At 38.4% G+C, this 16,814-nt stretch overlaps 1 protein-coding gene across 1 annotated transcript; it reads right to left on the bottom strand.

Moving 5' to 3' along the window:
- Nucleotides 1-2,141: 2,141 nt before the first annotated feature.
- LOC124115986 (multivesicular body subunit 12B-like) lies at nucleotides 2,142-16,503 on the bottom strand. The gene is made up of 10 exons (XM_046477175.2): nucleotides 16,393-16,503; nucleotides 11,514-11,608; nucleotides 10,704-10,811; nucleotides 9,878-9,968; nucleotides 8,900-9,032; nucleotides 8,194-8,319; nucleotides 7,049-7,161; nucleotides 5,836-5,885; nucleotides 5,570-5,620; nucleotides 2,142-4,059 (listed from the first exon to the last, which is right to left on the bottom strand). Exons 2-10 carry the CDS (start codon nucleotides 11,586-11,588, stop codon nucleotides 4,003-4,005), a joined length of 804 nt encoding a protein of 267 aa, XP_046333131.1. The 5' UTR covers nucleotides 11,589-11,608; nucleotides 16,393-16,503; the 3' UTR covers nucleotides 2,142-4,002.
- Between the last annotated feature and the right edge of the window lie 311 nt (nucleotides 16,504-16,814).

The raw sequence follows: 16,814 nt of genomic DNA, 5'->3' as shown, positions 1-16,814 counted from the left end.
AAAAGCAACATCAACATGGCCAACATGACCAACATGGCCAACATGATCAACACAGAACAAGGGGTTGAAAGTCTCCAGACTTACTAATACAGTATTATATCCCCATTGAATGTGATCTAGCAGCAAGATATTAGTCAAAGAACTTCAAACAAAATTCCAGCCATATCACAGCAATGGCATGAAGAATACACTTCACCTTGTTCCTATGTTGGAATAGAACTGAGGGACCCTTTCCACCACATGATCTTATTGCTAAGGTGATCGTAAGTCCCATACGATCACATAGGCTTAAGATCATCATAGCGCTAAGATAGCTCCGTGGAATAGGGTCCTGATCTTCAGCCGGCCACAAACACTTTACCCGCTGTGCTATCTGGACCAAATGAGTTATAGATCTAATAGATCTCACTCTGAAACTGTTTCAAAGATACATTCAGTTTATTTATTTCGCAAACATATTGGAAGATAATTGTGACCTATCAAAACAAATTTTTGGTTCACTTTATTTTATTTTATTCATTTGCTTTACAAATAGACATTAAAGTGAGTGAGTGGGGTTTAGCACCGCTTCTAACAATATTCGGGTTATATTGCGGTGTGTCAGCTTATTGTGGCGGTGACCGAAGTGATGCAGGTCTCAGACATTTACCACTTCAGTGAAACCAACGAGCACAGGTATATTGCTGACAAACCTTGAAACATAATCGGGGCGAACCAGGATTCAAACCCACAATCATAGGTTTCTGGCGTAGCCAAGGGACACAACTCTGCACAGTGAATTGTGGCGCCTGAGATGACGGCCAGAAAAGCCCCCAAATTGACATTAAAGGAATTATTTCATAAACTTAATGAATTTCCATATAATATCAATACAGGAATATTTCATATTCAACCAAGTGAGTCTAAAAAAGCAAAGTTACCAAAATGTGGTATGTTTGTAAAGGCAGTGTAACATAAAATAAACAAAGATAAAATAGGGAGAAGGGATGGGACGACTCACTGATACAACAATGTAACATGACATATTAAGTTGCACACTAAGTTATCACAGGCTGAAATACCAACAGAAAATGACAGCTCTGTAACGATTACTTTGTTAGGCTAAAAAAAATATTAAAATTTGGTTTTCAGGCATGGCTTTTGAAAATACAGTAAACTAGGGTCATAACAAACTCAAAGGGAGATCTAATTCTAGTTCATTATAACCGTAGTTCGTAATAAGCATGTATACAGAAAATATACAGCAAAATGCCGGGACAAAAAAAGTCAGTTCGTTATATCCGTCAATTTGTTATAAACCTGTTTGTTATAAACGTAGTTTACGGTATAATACGGTGTTCTTTTTGTGGTTGTTCAAACTAGTATTTAACCAAATAAACAGTTGTGTAACCAAAAAAACAGTTATGTACAATCAACCTGGGAAAGGGCCTCCCAAAATAAATGTATTCCCCGATGAGTAAAAATACTGGAATACAGTATTTGACTACCATTGGACTTGGAATATTTAAGAATTTTTTTGTTTCTTTAAAAAAATGGAAATAAAAATGAAACGTGTAGTGAGCTTTACGATGATGCGGGCGGAGCCTGAGAACCAAGACTATTAATTTTTTAGCCTGTACAGTAGTTTTTAGTGTGCACAGTAAATGCATTACAGCATGAACCCAATATTCTCAACATCCTCGTCAACCTGTGACACTCTCTCTGTACCATGAAACATACTGGTCTTGACTTTGTGTATCGTCCCAATCCCATTGAAGAATTAAAATGAACAAAGAGTATACACATATTAAGCATCTTCCCGAAGCATGAGAGTTAACGGACTATAAAAGTCCAGTTTCCACCCTTGCCGAACTAGATTGGTATTATGGAGTTACATTTTGACAGCAAACTGTCGCGCAGATTTCGGTCAATTGCAGGATTTGCAAAGCATGTGCACCGCCTGGTCGTTGTCAGCAGATATTTTCCAAACCTTTTCATGTTTTTAATCAAGGTGCTTGCGTGATTTGATGCACTTAGCGATGTAAGACTCGTTTTATCACAATATAGATCTTGATTATTGATCAGATCGTCTTGACTGGGCGCCACTGTTTTGTTTGAAACAAATGCAAGTGATGGAATCTGATTGGTCCATAGGACAGGCTTAGAAGGGACATAACTCGTAATAACCACTTGTGGCGCTACGATCGAGCCCTGGAATTCCAGCCAAGTTCGGCAAGGGTGGAAACTGGACTTTTAAAGTCAGTTAACTCTCTTGCCTAGGGAAGATGCATATTAAGATGAACTACACAACATTAAAATGATCAGGTTAGTGTAGCATGGTACACCATATTATCGCGGTAGTTAATTAATAATGGATCAGAATGGCAAACACTTACTGACCTATTAAATATGTCATAAATGTTTCTTGTTCTTTGTTCAACTTTTATGACATATTGATCGATGCTGATTTTCTTTACCGAGGTCGGTAAACAAAGTACCTGTCATTAGCGACTCAAGTGCAGGCAACTCTGTATTACTGAAGTATGGCTATTTTCTGTTACGATACATCACTTCCTGTTTTGGATTATGCATAATCAATATGCATACGACCTAGGTTGGGTTAAAGAACTTCATCCAAACAAATGGGTTCTTTTCTAATCAATTACGAATGGAAGTAGGGGTAATTCCACTTCAAAATCATTTCAGAAACTATCATAAAAAAGTTAACATGTATACTTACGAGTAGCCATGACATACTGCAACGAGTCCTGTATTCGATCAAGCAATAAAATATCACGCTTAGATGTGCATAGGTAAACAGTTGACAGGGGGTGTGGACTTCAAGATTTACCGTTACCGCAATAATATGGAGCCAGCGATAATAGAGAGTCATACCATACTAACAAGCTTTTCTCCGAGAGTACTTCCTCGTTGACCTGAACTCATTTTCTCCCCGACTTCTCGTTAGATGTACCCATTACCTTCTCCTGCTGTATGCGAGCATATTTAGCGTGATTTTTCTCAGTTTATTGATTTACAGATCCACAAGCCCTAAAAATATATAAAGTGGATTTTCTTTCTGAAAAGCACTACATTTTCTTATTCCCCTAAGCAAACTGATGTGTGAATCACGTTCAATACTGTGCATACAGAAAGTCAAACATCAAGTGCATCAAGACACGCAATATACAATGTATTCAGATAACACGGAAATTCCAATTTTTCACAAACAAATCTATAAAGTAATATAACAGTGTGTCCCAGTGGTGACCATTCTGTTACACCAGTTGTATGTGACGACACGCTAAAGTACACGTTTGTTCAAAGAAACATTTGCATCCAACTGAGATAGATACAACACTGCTACACTCCGACCCTACACTTAAGCTACCCTGGTTTTGTTCAGGTTGTTTTCCCCCAGGGGAAACACTCTTGACAGACCACAATGTCTCCCTCCGTACCACCATCTGACTGCTTTGTACTGTGGCTCACATGTGCCGGCGCAGGTCACAGTCATATTGTCCCTCGCAAGTAAATATCACACTTGCAATATCAATATTAAACCATGCATTTATCATTGAGGAAATTAAAAAACTAGAAAGTTGTGTAAATACATTTAAAATCAACACAAATCAACATGATCAAGGGTGACATTTTATATAAAAATGTTTCTTTCCTTCCAAATTTTAGCTGTATCAGTAACCGGAACAAATTTGTTTACTTTCTGTTTCGCTTTTTGTAACATTGATCTACTTTAAATATTTTCAGCTTGATTGCACTATGTTTTGTTTGACCTGACATTTTAAAACAAATCTAACACCAGTTTGTCCGAAAAAGAACCAACTTCAACAAAGAAACAGTTCTGTGAAATGTATAAGCAACGCTTCAATGGTTCGTTACCATGGTTACAGCAAAAACATGCTGGACAAAGCATTGGAGGGCCAAGCATAGAGGGAAGGAAGTACTAAGAAATATGTAAAACTGAAATTGGTTGCTTCAAGTTCATTCCAGTTTGTGCTGGTTTCAGCTTCCCCCGGCTGCCTGCATTGCCGTCCGCTCCACTCGGAAGTCATACTGGTACTGAAGAGGAGAGAGGAGGGATGGTATCAACATGGAGGCAATAGATTGCTCGTCTTGGGACTCAGAAAGTGTTGTTTAATGCCAATTAGCACTATTCCAGCTATATCATATGAGTTTGTGAAAAATGGAGTCTGGATCTGGTTGACCAGTGGTTGACAGCATGAGCACCCTTACAAAGTGTGACAGTATGATAGCCATTGTGGCCACCAGAGTCTCAATCAGTCAACTCTTAATATAGGAGTCTCATTTAGTCAACTCTTAAAATAGGAGTCTCATTTAGTCAACTCTTTATATAGGAGTCTCATTTAGTCAACTCTTTATATAGGAGTCTCATTCAGTCAACTCTTTATATAGGAGTCTCATTTAGTCAACTCTTAATATAGAAGTCTCATTCAGTCAACTCTTTATATAGGAGTCTCATTTAGTCAACTCTTAATATAGGAGTCTCATTGAGTCAACTCTTTATATAGGAGTCTCATTCAGTTAACTCTTTATAGAGGAGTCTCATTCAGTCAACTCTTTATATAGGAGTCTCATTCAGTCAACTCTTTATATAGGAGTCTCATTCAGTCAACTCTTTATATAGGAGTCTCATTCAGTTAACTCTTTATAGAGGAGTCTCATTCAGTCAACTCTTTATATATGAGTCTCATTCAGTCAACTCTTTATACAGGATTCTCATTTAGTCAACTCTTTATATAGGAGTCTCATTCAGTCAACTCTTTATATAGGAGTCTCATTCAGTTAACTCTTTATAGAGGAGTCTCATTCAGTCAACTCTTTATATAGGATTCTCATTTAGTCAACTCTTTATATAGGAGTCTCATTCAGTCAACTCTTTATATAGGAGTCTCATTCAGTTAACTCTTTATAGAGGAGTCTCATTCAGTCAACTCTTTATATATGAGTCTCATTCAGTCAACTCTTTATATAGGAGTCTCATTAAGTCAACTCTTAATATAGGAGTCTCATTTATTCAACTCTTAAAATAGGAGTCTCATTTAGTCAACTCTTTATATAGGAGTCTCATTTAGTCAACTCTTTATTAGGAGTCTCATTCAGTCAACTCTATATATAGGAGTCTCATTCAGTTAACTCTTTATATAGGAGTCTCATTCAGTCAACTCTTTATATAGGAGTCTCATTTAGTCAACTCTTTATATAGGAGTCTCATTTAGTCAACTCTTTATATAGGAGTCTCATTCAGTCAACTCTTAATATAGGAGTCTCATTTAGTCAACTCTTTATATAGGAGTCTCATTCAGTCAACTCTTTATATAGGAGCTTCATTCAGTCAACTCTTTATATAGGAGCTTCATTCAGTCAACTCTTTATATAGGAGCTTCATTCAGTCAACTCTTTATATAGGAGCTTCATTCAGTCAACTCTTTATATAGGGGGCTCATTCAGTCAAGTCTTACAATAGGATTCTCATTTAGTCAACTCTTTATACAGAAGCCTCATTCAGTCAACTCTTTATATAGGAGTGTCATTCAGTCAATTCTCATACCTCATTTTCAACATCCATCATGGACTTGTATCTGATCTCCGGAATAGTTATCTGCAAAAGAGATTAAGAACAAATTAAGACCATCCACTTGAGTGAACATCGTTTTACACTAATAGTCCAAAATATATCATGGCTGCTATATTTGATGTGTAGGCATCTTAATATATGAAACCTCCAGCCTACATCGGGCATCAAATACATCCACATGCTCAATGACACCTGCATAAAGAAAATCTCTTAAAGTTTTACAGGTTTAACATACATACATCATTTGTCTTCAACCGGGAGTTGAGTTGCCAGGGCACTCCATTCAAAGCTGAAAGAGAAAATTACACAATAAAAAACATGCAGGGACCTAGCTGTGCTATCTACTTGTGAGTGAGTGAGTTTAGTTGCTTCGAACAGTATTTCAGTTATACCACGGCATGTCAGCTTGAAGTGGGAGGAAAGCGATGCAAGGCTTAGATGTTTACCACGTCTGTGAAACCCATGAGCACAGGGATGGTTCTGACAAACCCAGAAAACTAATCAGCGCCAACCGGGATTCGAACCCACAATCATAAGTTTCTGGCATGCCCAAGGGAGGCAACTCTGCACAGTGAATTGCAGCCCCTTAGACGACTGGGCCACCTGTGCCCGTTATCTAGTTGTGAGCCATGTGGACTCTCAGTTACAGTGAGTGAGCCAAGTTGTACACTACTGCCTGCTATAGTTAAGCAATACAGGGGACAACAGATATCTTCTATTCTAAGGAACTACCTCCATTACATCATTGCCATAAATTCTTGTTTGGGCTGACCATCACACTATGAAATATGATGTTGACATAAAATGCCAGAAGTAGAAGATCAAGAACAAAATATCAGGCAATAGACATCTGTTTTCTTCTGTCTGTCTTCACTGCTGTCAACTATCTAGGGATACTAGAAGCCAGATCCCAGGAATTATCAAACAATAGTTATAGGGTTTTCCTCACAACTAATAGATAGGTTGGAAATGAAGAGGACATCTGTTGAAAATCTAAGACTTTATTGATGGTCAGCCAAAACAGGAATTTCCGGCTATGATGTAACAGATGTAAGGTGTTCAAAGGAATCCCAATGTGGGAGATTTGACCTGGGTCATTAGCCTGACAAGCTAACACTTAACCACAAGGCTAACCCACTGACCCACCTTCAGTAATGTTTGTTTGTTTTTAACGCCGCACTCAGCAATATTCCAGCAATATGACGGTGGTCTGTAAATAATCGAGCCTGGACAAGACAATCCAGTGATTGACATCATGAGCATCGATCCATGCAATTGGGATACAATGTTATTTATTAACCAAGTCAGCGAGCCTGACCACCCGATCCCATTAGTCGCCTCTTACGACAAGCATAGTCGCTTTAAACGGCAAGCATGGGTTCCTGATGACCTATTCTGACCCTGATCTTCACGGGTCCCTTCAGTAATGGATTCAGGAATGGATTGACTTACGGTTGATGTGAGTAAGTGAGAGTTGAGTGGTGAGGGTGCCCTGCTTGTGTCCGTTCACAGCCGGCTGGCCACCAGGGTTCATCTCATATGGCAGCGACGTCCCTAGTGGGGTCCTGGAAACAACAAACACTACAAATCAGCTGTCTAACACTCAGAAACAAAACAAAACCTTTACAGCTGTCTAATACTCAGAAACAAAACAAAACTTTTAGAGCTGTCTGTTTGTTTGTTACTCAACTCTATATTCCAGCTACATGATGGCATCCCGTAAATAATCGAGTCTGGACTGAAATTCCAGTGATTGACATCATAAGTGTTGATCTACGCATTTGGGATATGATGGCATGCATCAACCAAGTCGGCGAGTCTGAGCACCCAATCCTGTTAGTTGCCTCTAAAAACAAACATTGGTTGCTGAAGACCTATTCTAACCAGGATTATCATGGAGTTATAGGCTGCACAGAATGGCAGGAGACAAAGTAAAAAATAAGTATAAATCAGATATCCTAGAAGTTTATGCTGTCATGGTTAGGGATTAACGAAGGCAGCCTTGTTAATTAACATTGTACCCCTCCTTCATAACCTTAACGCATCAGCCAACAGAAAGGTGCTGTTCTTATCAGTACAGTTCTTACAACCAAACATTGAGAGGACTTAAAAATTAATTAAGAGAAAGTTGTTTTTTTAATGTTGACTAATTTCTGTATCAAAAGAAATGAAGTAAAACAACGCAAGTGGAAGGGAGATGACTCCGTAACTTGTCATTCAAAGAAACACCCAGTCTGTTTTGCAGATCCTGAACAAATATATCCAACTACAGCCCATGCAAGTCTATAATAGTTGGCAAGTCTAGACTACTGCAGTTTCGGTTTCTGAAAATGAAGAGCCTCTAAGATATTTTCATTTCAGAGTCTAGATGTTAGTCTAAGAAATCCCCAGCAATTCTTTAACATAGTTTTGTTACATATTTCAACCAACTGACCATGACATTACCTTAGAAAAAGATATTGCAATGTTATTTTTATTTTACACACAGGTGCCTTCCAATTATTAAAAATGATAAATTTATTATTCTTGACTACTAGCTCCAATACTGTGTTATAGGTTAACAATAGCCATCCTGATCTACATGGAGTGAGACTCACAGACTGATGGTCCCCGCACCCCCTCCAGCGTGTGGCATGGGGTAGGGGAGCTGGCTGGACAGGTGGCTTGCCTCTGTCTTTGTCACCCTCCCCATCTTGAAGCACATGGACAAGTGGTTCAGCTCTCTGAAACATGGACACAACTCAAAACAATGGCATCCTTGGGGACCAGTTCAAAAGTTCATTAAGGATAAATCTTTTTTTATAAACCTCCAGTGTTGTTTGTTTATTGTTGTTTGATACCTTTTACAGCAAGCATGGGTTCCTGATGACCTAATCTACCCCGAATCTTCACGGGTCAAACCCTCCAGTGACATCATCCTATTGTTCTCCAGTCGGGTTAAATCTCATAAAAGGGGGCGTTGTAAATAGCCCTGGGATTATATATGATATCCCAGGCATATTAGCTGCATAATATATTATAATTTCCCGGATATTTTATATAATATCCCAGGGATTTTATTAATACAACTTCTACTCATATTTTGTCCTAAATGTAAGAACAAATGACAAATGTTTTCTTTATATTCTCGAGGATCAAATACGCAACCTTCGTATCTGTAGCCCAGTGAATGTCCCACTAGGCTACAGAGGCGCTGATAAATCACAATGCTTTTAAGAATATCTTTTTCAAGTACTACACAACAGCAACAAATATTTTACGCCTGTTTCCGTTTCACCCCAAACACAACTACCAGCTTCTCACCCAACAAATGTGTAGCCATTTGGCGGCTTCCGCGTCCCTTTTGACATCAGAATGAGCTCTGTGATAGCATCATTGGTCAGTGTTTGGTTCATCAACCGGATACATAACAATCGCTTCTTCAGCGCTTTTTCTCCTGAAGCACAAACATTAACAGATAGAAATAGTATTTACTGTCATTGCCAACAGTGTCAGTTGCCAAAGACACGATACTTTTTGTCACAATACACTACACTACTCAAAAGAAGTTGAAGAACACCTGATTTTCTCCTATGGCGATGGGGGCACGGGTGGCCCAGTCGTCTAAGGCGCTGCGATTCGCTGTGCAGAGTTGCGTCCCTTGGGCACGCCAGAAGCCTATGATTGTGGGTTCGAATCCCGTTCACCCTGATTATGTTTCTAGGTTTGTCAGCACCATACCCGTGCTCGTGGGTTTCACCGAAGTGGTAAACGTCCGAGACCTGCATCACTTTGGGCTTTCCTCCCACATTAAGCTGAAACGCCGCGATATAACTGGAATACTGTTAAAAGTGGCGTTAAACCCAACTCACTCACTCATATGGCGATAGTTACTCTGTCATGGCTGGTGGGTATTGCAACACACAGCCTTCCACTACTTTAAGTAGTATATATTTAACATGATTTAAATTTGTAATACAATACATGAAAACTTAAGTCATTTACCATGTTTATTCTAATGATACAGTGCATTGTCAAACCATGTTACCTATCCCCAGATCTCTATATTCACTTCGACTCAACATACAGGAAACTACGTTCATAACAAACATGTTTATAACGAACTGACAGATATAACAGACATATTTTTTGGTCCCAGCCATTTGCTATATATGTGCTGTGTATATGTTTATAACAAACTGGGGTTATAACAAACTCAAATTAGTGGTCCCGTTGAGTGTTATAACCTTAGTTTACTGTACTTAAAAAACTGACATGCATCGTGTTGCCATAGCAACTTACGTGTATCCTGTGTGAAGTCCAGAACGGTGAAGCCAGGGGGTACTGGGTCCTTCTCATTTATTATCACAACATCAACTAGAACATCCTGATTCTGCAAGGCACAAAAAAACAAATACATCACTTTAATTCCTCTTCCAAGTGACCACATGTTGAAATCATACAAAGGCAACTTGAAAACTAGACGAGGTATTCAACATTTTAAATGTAACTTTGTACATGAAATCATTTGAAACTAATATTAACATTAAGGACAAATTTAATTCCTAATATATGTAAAAATGAAGACACTATCAGCGAAAACTATTTTTTCAAAATGGTTGAAATAGGTACTGTGAGACACTGTTTACCAGCTTACCCATGCCTTCAGCATGACGAGCGAAAGCTTTAACCACAAGGCTACCCCACCATGCCCACCGCAATTTGGACAACATGCGGTGGGCATAATTTCACATAAATATTTCATTTAGTCTACTCATTCATCATCATTATGCCATCCTGATAAGTCCTGATAAAGCTCTCGAAATTCATGCCATTCCACCAGCCTTAGACAACTAGATTGTGCAGAGGACATGTAAGAACCCAATGATGGTAGTCGTCATGGACTAGTAGCACTTGAGTTCTCAATGCTCCAATTTTGTTATTTTTCCAATTTTACAAATTTGAACTGAATAAAACAGCTAGAAAATGTAAACACAGTAGACACTTTTCACTCATTCAAGCAGGAGGAGCCATAAACTGGGGATGAGTGAACAAAATTTACACAAGTCCTACGGTAAGTCTTAAAAAACATGGAATTTCTAAGACTGCTGCTTGATGTATTTATCACCTCTGCAGGGACTGTCTTCTCCACACACAAGTATCTGGTGACTCGACGGCCGAATATTCCATCCTTCCACAGGTCTGCCTCCTCCGCTCCATTGAAGGTTTTCTCAATCTGACAAGACACAAGGATTTGTTTGTTTGTTTGTTGTTTAACACCACACTATTCCAGCTATATGATGGGAGTCTGTAAATAATCTGGACCAGACAGTCCAGTGATTGACATCATGAGCATCAATCCATGCAATTGGGATGATGACATGCATCAACCAAGTCAGCAAGAAATACTCTCACACCCATTTGTGTCAGGCTGTGTTCAACATTTTTAAACACAACGTGTTCTTCTGCATGCAATCAGATTCCAACTCTCTTATCACTTGCATTTGCTTCAAACAAAATGGTGGCGCCCAGTGAAAACGATCTGATCGAAAATCAAGATCTATATTCTAATAAAACGGGTCTTACCCTGCAAAGCGCACCAAATCACTTGAGCACCTTGAATAGAAACATGAACAGATTTGCAAAATATGTGTCGACGTCCAGTTGATGGTAAGCATGTCTAGCACATCCTGCAGTCAAACAAAATCTGCACGGTGAAATCTATGTTGTTTATGAACCAGATGTCAGGTTTGTTACACAATTTTGATTGGACTATGCATAGACTCGTTAGTCCAGCCAAAATGTAACTCCGAAATCCCAGCCTAGTTCAGCAAGGGTGGAAACTGGACTATTACCATGATTACAGTCAGTTAATGCCCTTGCCTCAGGAAGATGAGTGATGCACTACAACATTAAGAAGACACAAGTTTCCACTTACAACAGAATGATTCCCCGGACATTTGGCAATGTCTGTGACGATGCAGACTGACACGATCGGAAGATCATTAGCCATTGAAGCAGGCTCACTCTGACCTGAAAACAGGAATAAACATCAACATGATCAACATTAAGTCATCTTGTTCACAGTGTAGCAGACATGGAAGGCCTGACAGTTCATAGAGGTGTACACACATCTCAAAATATCAATGACCATTTCTCATCAGTGATCACCCACAGCTTCTGCCTACTGTAACTAGTCCCTCTCCTAGACACAGAGAATAATTAAAAAAGAAATCCAACTCAATAGTGAGGTAAGGTGAGGTGAGATGGAGTTTAACGTCCAAGATTATTGCACTTATATAGCGACGTGCATGTACGTGTGTGTGTTTGTGTGACTGCTTGTACTAGTCCGGACTGATGCCGATTTATAGTGCTAGCCCGTTGAGATACCATGCCGCAGTTTAACATGAATACCCCACTCAGACACAGTATACTGACTCCGAGCCAACCAGTCATTGTTTTAGCCCCTTTATGCCCGCGCCAGACAGGGTAACAAGAAGTACCATCTTTAAACGTCTTTTTGTATGACGCGGCCGGGGATCGAACCCCGAACCTTCCACTCTCTGGGCGGACGTTCTACCACTAGACCACGGAGGCGGGCCCAACACAATAGAGGTGTAATGATATGGTGATACACTATTGTATCGTGATACCAGGCCCACGATACAATACATCGACTTACAACCCATGTATCACGATACATATGATACATTACAAGTATTATTGGTGTAAACGTGGTAAAAACTTGTGAATAATAACGGAACTGTTTAACCACCAGCTTACCCAGAGTCTCTAGTATTTCATGGCTGGACATAAATAGCATAACATTCAAAGTGCCCTCTACCAATAAATTTCTGCCTTACAATATCCCATTTTTGATTTCTGAAATTCAATAACAAATGTTTCTGGGTTGTAATTCACCTGTGAAAAGAAAGAATATCAACTTGAAATCAAAGTCCTGTATCGTGATGTGAATCGCATCACAGTCATAGTATCAGGACATGTATTGTATCATGACCAGACCATATCATTACACCTCTACAACTCAAGTCTAGAATGATTTGGCAAGTCTAGATTGCTTCAGCTCCAAGCATTGTTCTGGTATCCATTTGGATTTTCCTGTTTATTTAGTAGATATATACGTATTTTTAAATGAGGTAACTTTATTTCTGAAACAAAATGTTAGTCTGTACTGTAGTGAGTGAGTGAGTATGGTTTTACACCGCTTTAAGCAATATTCCAGCAATATCACGGCGGGGGACACCAGAAATGGGCTTCAAACATTGTACCCATGTCGGGAATCGAACCCGGGTCTTTGGAGTGACGAGCGAACGTGTTAACCAGGCTACCCAACAGCCCCTAGTCTGTACTGTATGTAACCTCCGTTCACTCTTCTCAAATGTATTTACAGTTCTTTTTGTGGATTTATCCACAGCGCTTAACCATGTTAACACTATTCAAATCTGTTTCATAATGCAAAACTAATGGAAACGTGTGTCAACCCAAATATTATTTATCAATATGATGAAATGATTAGAAATGTTTCTTATCAACAGGTTCTCAATTCGAAACAGAAGAAAACATCACTTCATAATTTGGGCTGTCATGGCCTGCCTATATTGCCATGTTACAACTACAATACCTGCTTTACAAACACTAATGATGAAAGCCATATGTCTTATTCCCTGTATACATGGTATAATATTATCATGACATAACATTTATACTAAGTTTTCCTATAATAATTAGATCCACATCCAGTGCTTTTATGAGTTATCATGGTGTAATATTTATACATCATTTCATATAATTATAGTTTAGCAAGTAATACTTTATACATCATTTCATATAATTATAGTTTAGCAAGTAATACTTATCATCAGGTAAAATGCATATATAAAATATCAGTATTCAGTTATAGCTTGTTAGATAGATGTTAGCCTAAGGTAATGGGAGCGCATCTCCTAGACATACTATTCAATAAGACAAGAGTTATGTCTACATAGTTTAATAGATTTGAAGCTTTTAGATAAATGCCTAAGGTATTATTGCCTTGAACTATTTTATTTAAGTAAATCTGTCACCTGTATTAGAATAACATTCAGCAATTACTTCAATTTAGACTCATTAAGGATTAGCCCCAATACAAGCTCGTCTATTGTGATACCATAATCTCTTTCCAAGCACCCAGTAAATATGTCAACAAGATTAGTGCCAACAGGATTAACAGGATTAAGTATTCACCTCTGTCTAGCCATTCATTTAGCATAGGGCACAACCCATCGTGTATCAACCAATCATATTCCTTTTTATTGTTCTAATTTTTGTTAAATACATACTGAAGCAAAATGTTAGGCAGAAGGGGTTTGACACTCTAACCAAGCAGATCTCTCTCCCACAGCCTAGAGGGTTGTACCAACTCTCTGTGGCACCCCCAGCTATATTTCTAAGATATTGTCAATTGCTCATTATTAATTGTTCTTGTAAATAAAATTGTAATTAATCTCCTATGACTCCGGCTCTTTGCTGACTAATTCCCCCAAGAAAACCAGCATGCCATTTGGACGGTTTTGTTCATCCGAACATTCCATAATAATATTATGAAGATCAACATTCTGGATGCGGACTGTGTCTGCAGAAAACAATAACAAGCAGGTTCCACTAGTCCTTAGTCCTGCACCATGACCGTGGAATATATTTATTTTATGAAAAAATAATAATCTAGAAATGCATACAAAAGCAAGTCTAGCCAGCTCAAGCTAGCTCTATTCTGAAATCAGCATAGGGTATTTTTTTATTTTTAGAGTCAAGAAGGATATTGTGTAATATATGATTTCAGAGACTAAATGTTAGTCTAACTAGTCCTATATACATGATACACCAGTTAGTATAAATCTTCTCAACAATAGCTTAGCGTGAAAGACACAAGTTCAGCACCAGATATCACCACTGATGATACCTACTGCTCTCAGCAAGCCTTGGTGTTTTAATCTTTGATCGACTCCTGTTGACATATTCTATATCTGAACAAATGCTGAAGGCACTCTATTGGCTATTTCTTGTTGCTACAGTGATCATCCTCTTTGGCTAGGACCCTTGACTTAATTTGCACAGTGATAACTGTTGTAACAATATTCAATATTCATCAACAGGCATGTTTTTAAGATCCTTAGGGTTAGGAACCCTATTCTGTTCAAACATGCCTCCATGATCATTAGGGTTCAGCACCCTGTTCTGATCAAACATGCCCCATTCTTGGCATGCCTCTCTCGGCAATATTCCCGCAATATCATGGCAGGGGACACCAGAAATGGGCTTCACACATTGTACCCATGTCGGGAATCGAACCCGGGTCTTCGGTGTGACTACTACTACAACTGTGACAGTGAGGTGCATGACAATATAGCATTACATATCAATATGACTGTTTCGCTAGCTCTCCGTAGGTTTTCGATGACAGCTAGAGGCAAAATGCGCAAATGTACATAGTTTTTCTAGTTTTAGATATTTTCTCAATGAAAGTCAAACATATCATGACATATGTTTATCTAAATGTGTAGACATGTCCAAAATGAAACTGATGAAAAAACATGAATGGACATTGTAAGTGTAAGAGGTACTAGACTGGCAACAGAGAACTTTACGTAGGAGAGTTGATTGGCCCCATACGACCAAGGCATATTTATATCACAGTCATGGCTCTGATAAACATTTGCTTCTAATCTAATTAAGCTTTCAATTAATACATTTCTTTCTGACTATGCACCCATTCCTTCTGATTTTTATATGTTTGAGTAAAGACAAAGCTTCAGTCAACTTCAGTTGACGATCAGCATGATCACATTGTTTTAAACTACAGTAAACTACGGATATAACGAACTCAAAGGGACTACTATTTTTAGTTCGTTATAACCGTAGTTCGTTATAAGCATATATGCAGCATAACTACAGCAAATAGTCGGGACTAAAAAGTTAGTTCGTTATATCCGTCAGTTCGTTATAAGCGTGTTCGTTATAACCGTAGTTTACTGTATATATAAATACTTTTTGCCAGGCCTCCAGTCAAAAACTTCCGATTTGAAGAAGTTTCAATTAATACTTCTTTCTTTTTAATTTGCACGTAACATAAACATGATAAAACATGACTGAAGCCAGTTTGCGGCTTCACTGTGCAGAGCTCGATTGTTTTGGTTTGAGAATTGAATCGGGCATGAACTAACGGAGTGTTGTCACACTCGGAAATAATTTCATGCATGATTTAAAAACACACAGAACTGTCAACTTATGGCCCCAACTTATTGTCCCTGGTTAGCCATCTCATTCTATGGCTTCTATTATCAACTGTTAATATCAAATATCAAATCATATATTTCTGAGTAAATCCATATTTGTTAACGATTTTTGCAGATCATGTTTAATGAACAGGTATCAGGTAACATAGCAACACTTTCAATTTTTGACTGGGGCCCTGACAACACAGACAACAATGATAAATCTAAATCTTGCACAAGATTAAGCCAATGAAAAGATTCGATTCCTTGTCTTGAGAAAATATCCATGACATTTTCTCGAGTGTCTCCCTAACATCACCATAGTCCTTGTGACAGACAACCTCACGAGACTGCCGTGGTGACTCAGTGTCATACCATCACTTTACAAATACTGTTTCAAACCTTTCGTCTGTTTTCTGTTTGACTGAGAGCGGATCTTCACACACAAACATTTCATCTTTATTCCATTCGTCCGTTTTAACGCCACTAGTTTACAGTGTGACTTATATGGCCATTAAGATGTGTATACACATTTCATGATCTTACCTATTGTAAATCGACGATAATCAATCAAGTAACAGATGTGAAATGTTCATTCGTGTTTGGAAAAAGTCCTTGCTCAATACGTTTCTAAATATAGATCGTGGGACGACTTCCGGGTAAAGTTTTCTCGAAAGTTTGCACGAAAATGAAACGAAATCGTATACGACTGAATAGGCCCTTATGGTCATTTCCAAAGTGGGTTGAAAAACTAAGGAGTGTTCTTGACAAACTGTCAGTGATGCTGCTCATTTCAAGTCAATCAGTGATTAAACTAGGTGTTTGCTTCAACCCACACAAAGACACACTGCAATGGCGAGATATTTATGACAAATTAATTCAGACAACAATAAAACAAAGGACCATGTAACTAATGATAACAAAATAACTTGATATTTTGCGAATTTTTTGTTAATTATTATTATTAT

Source organism: Haliotis rufescens, unplaced genomic scaffold (assembly GCF_023055435.1).
Source record: "Haliotis rufescens isolate VD_foot unplaced genomic scaffold, xgHalRufe1.0.p SCAF_8, whole genome shotgun sequence".
In the NCBI taxonomy this organism is placed as follows: domain Eukaryota; kingdom Metazoa; phylum Mollusca; class Gastropoda; order Lepetellida; family Haliotidae; genus Haliotis; species Haliotis rufescens.
The sequence above is the reverse complement of the archived record's forward strand: the minus strand, read 5'-3'. Positions and strand labels throughout refer to the sequence as shown.

What these genes read in the sequence shown, in the direction of transcription:
- LOC124115986 (XM_046477175.2), bottom strand. Translation starts at nt 11,588, where the DNA reads ATGGCTAATGATCTTCCGATCGTGTCAGTCTGCATCGTCACAGACATT. An exon ending in GGACTTCACACAGGATACAC is followed by an intron (nt 9,033 to 9,877) that starts GTAAGTTGCTAT and finishes TTTGTGCTTCAG; the next exon opens with GAGAAAAAGCGCTGAAGAAG. An exon ending in CTCACTTACTCACATCAACC is followed by an intron (nt 5,886 to 7,048) that starts GTAAGTCAATCC and finishes TTTCTCTTTCAG; the next exon opens with CTTTGAATGGAGTGCCCTGG.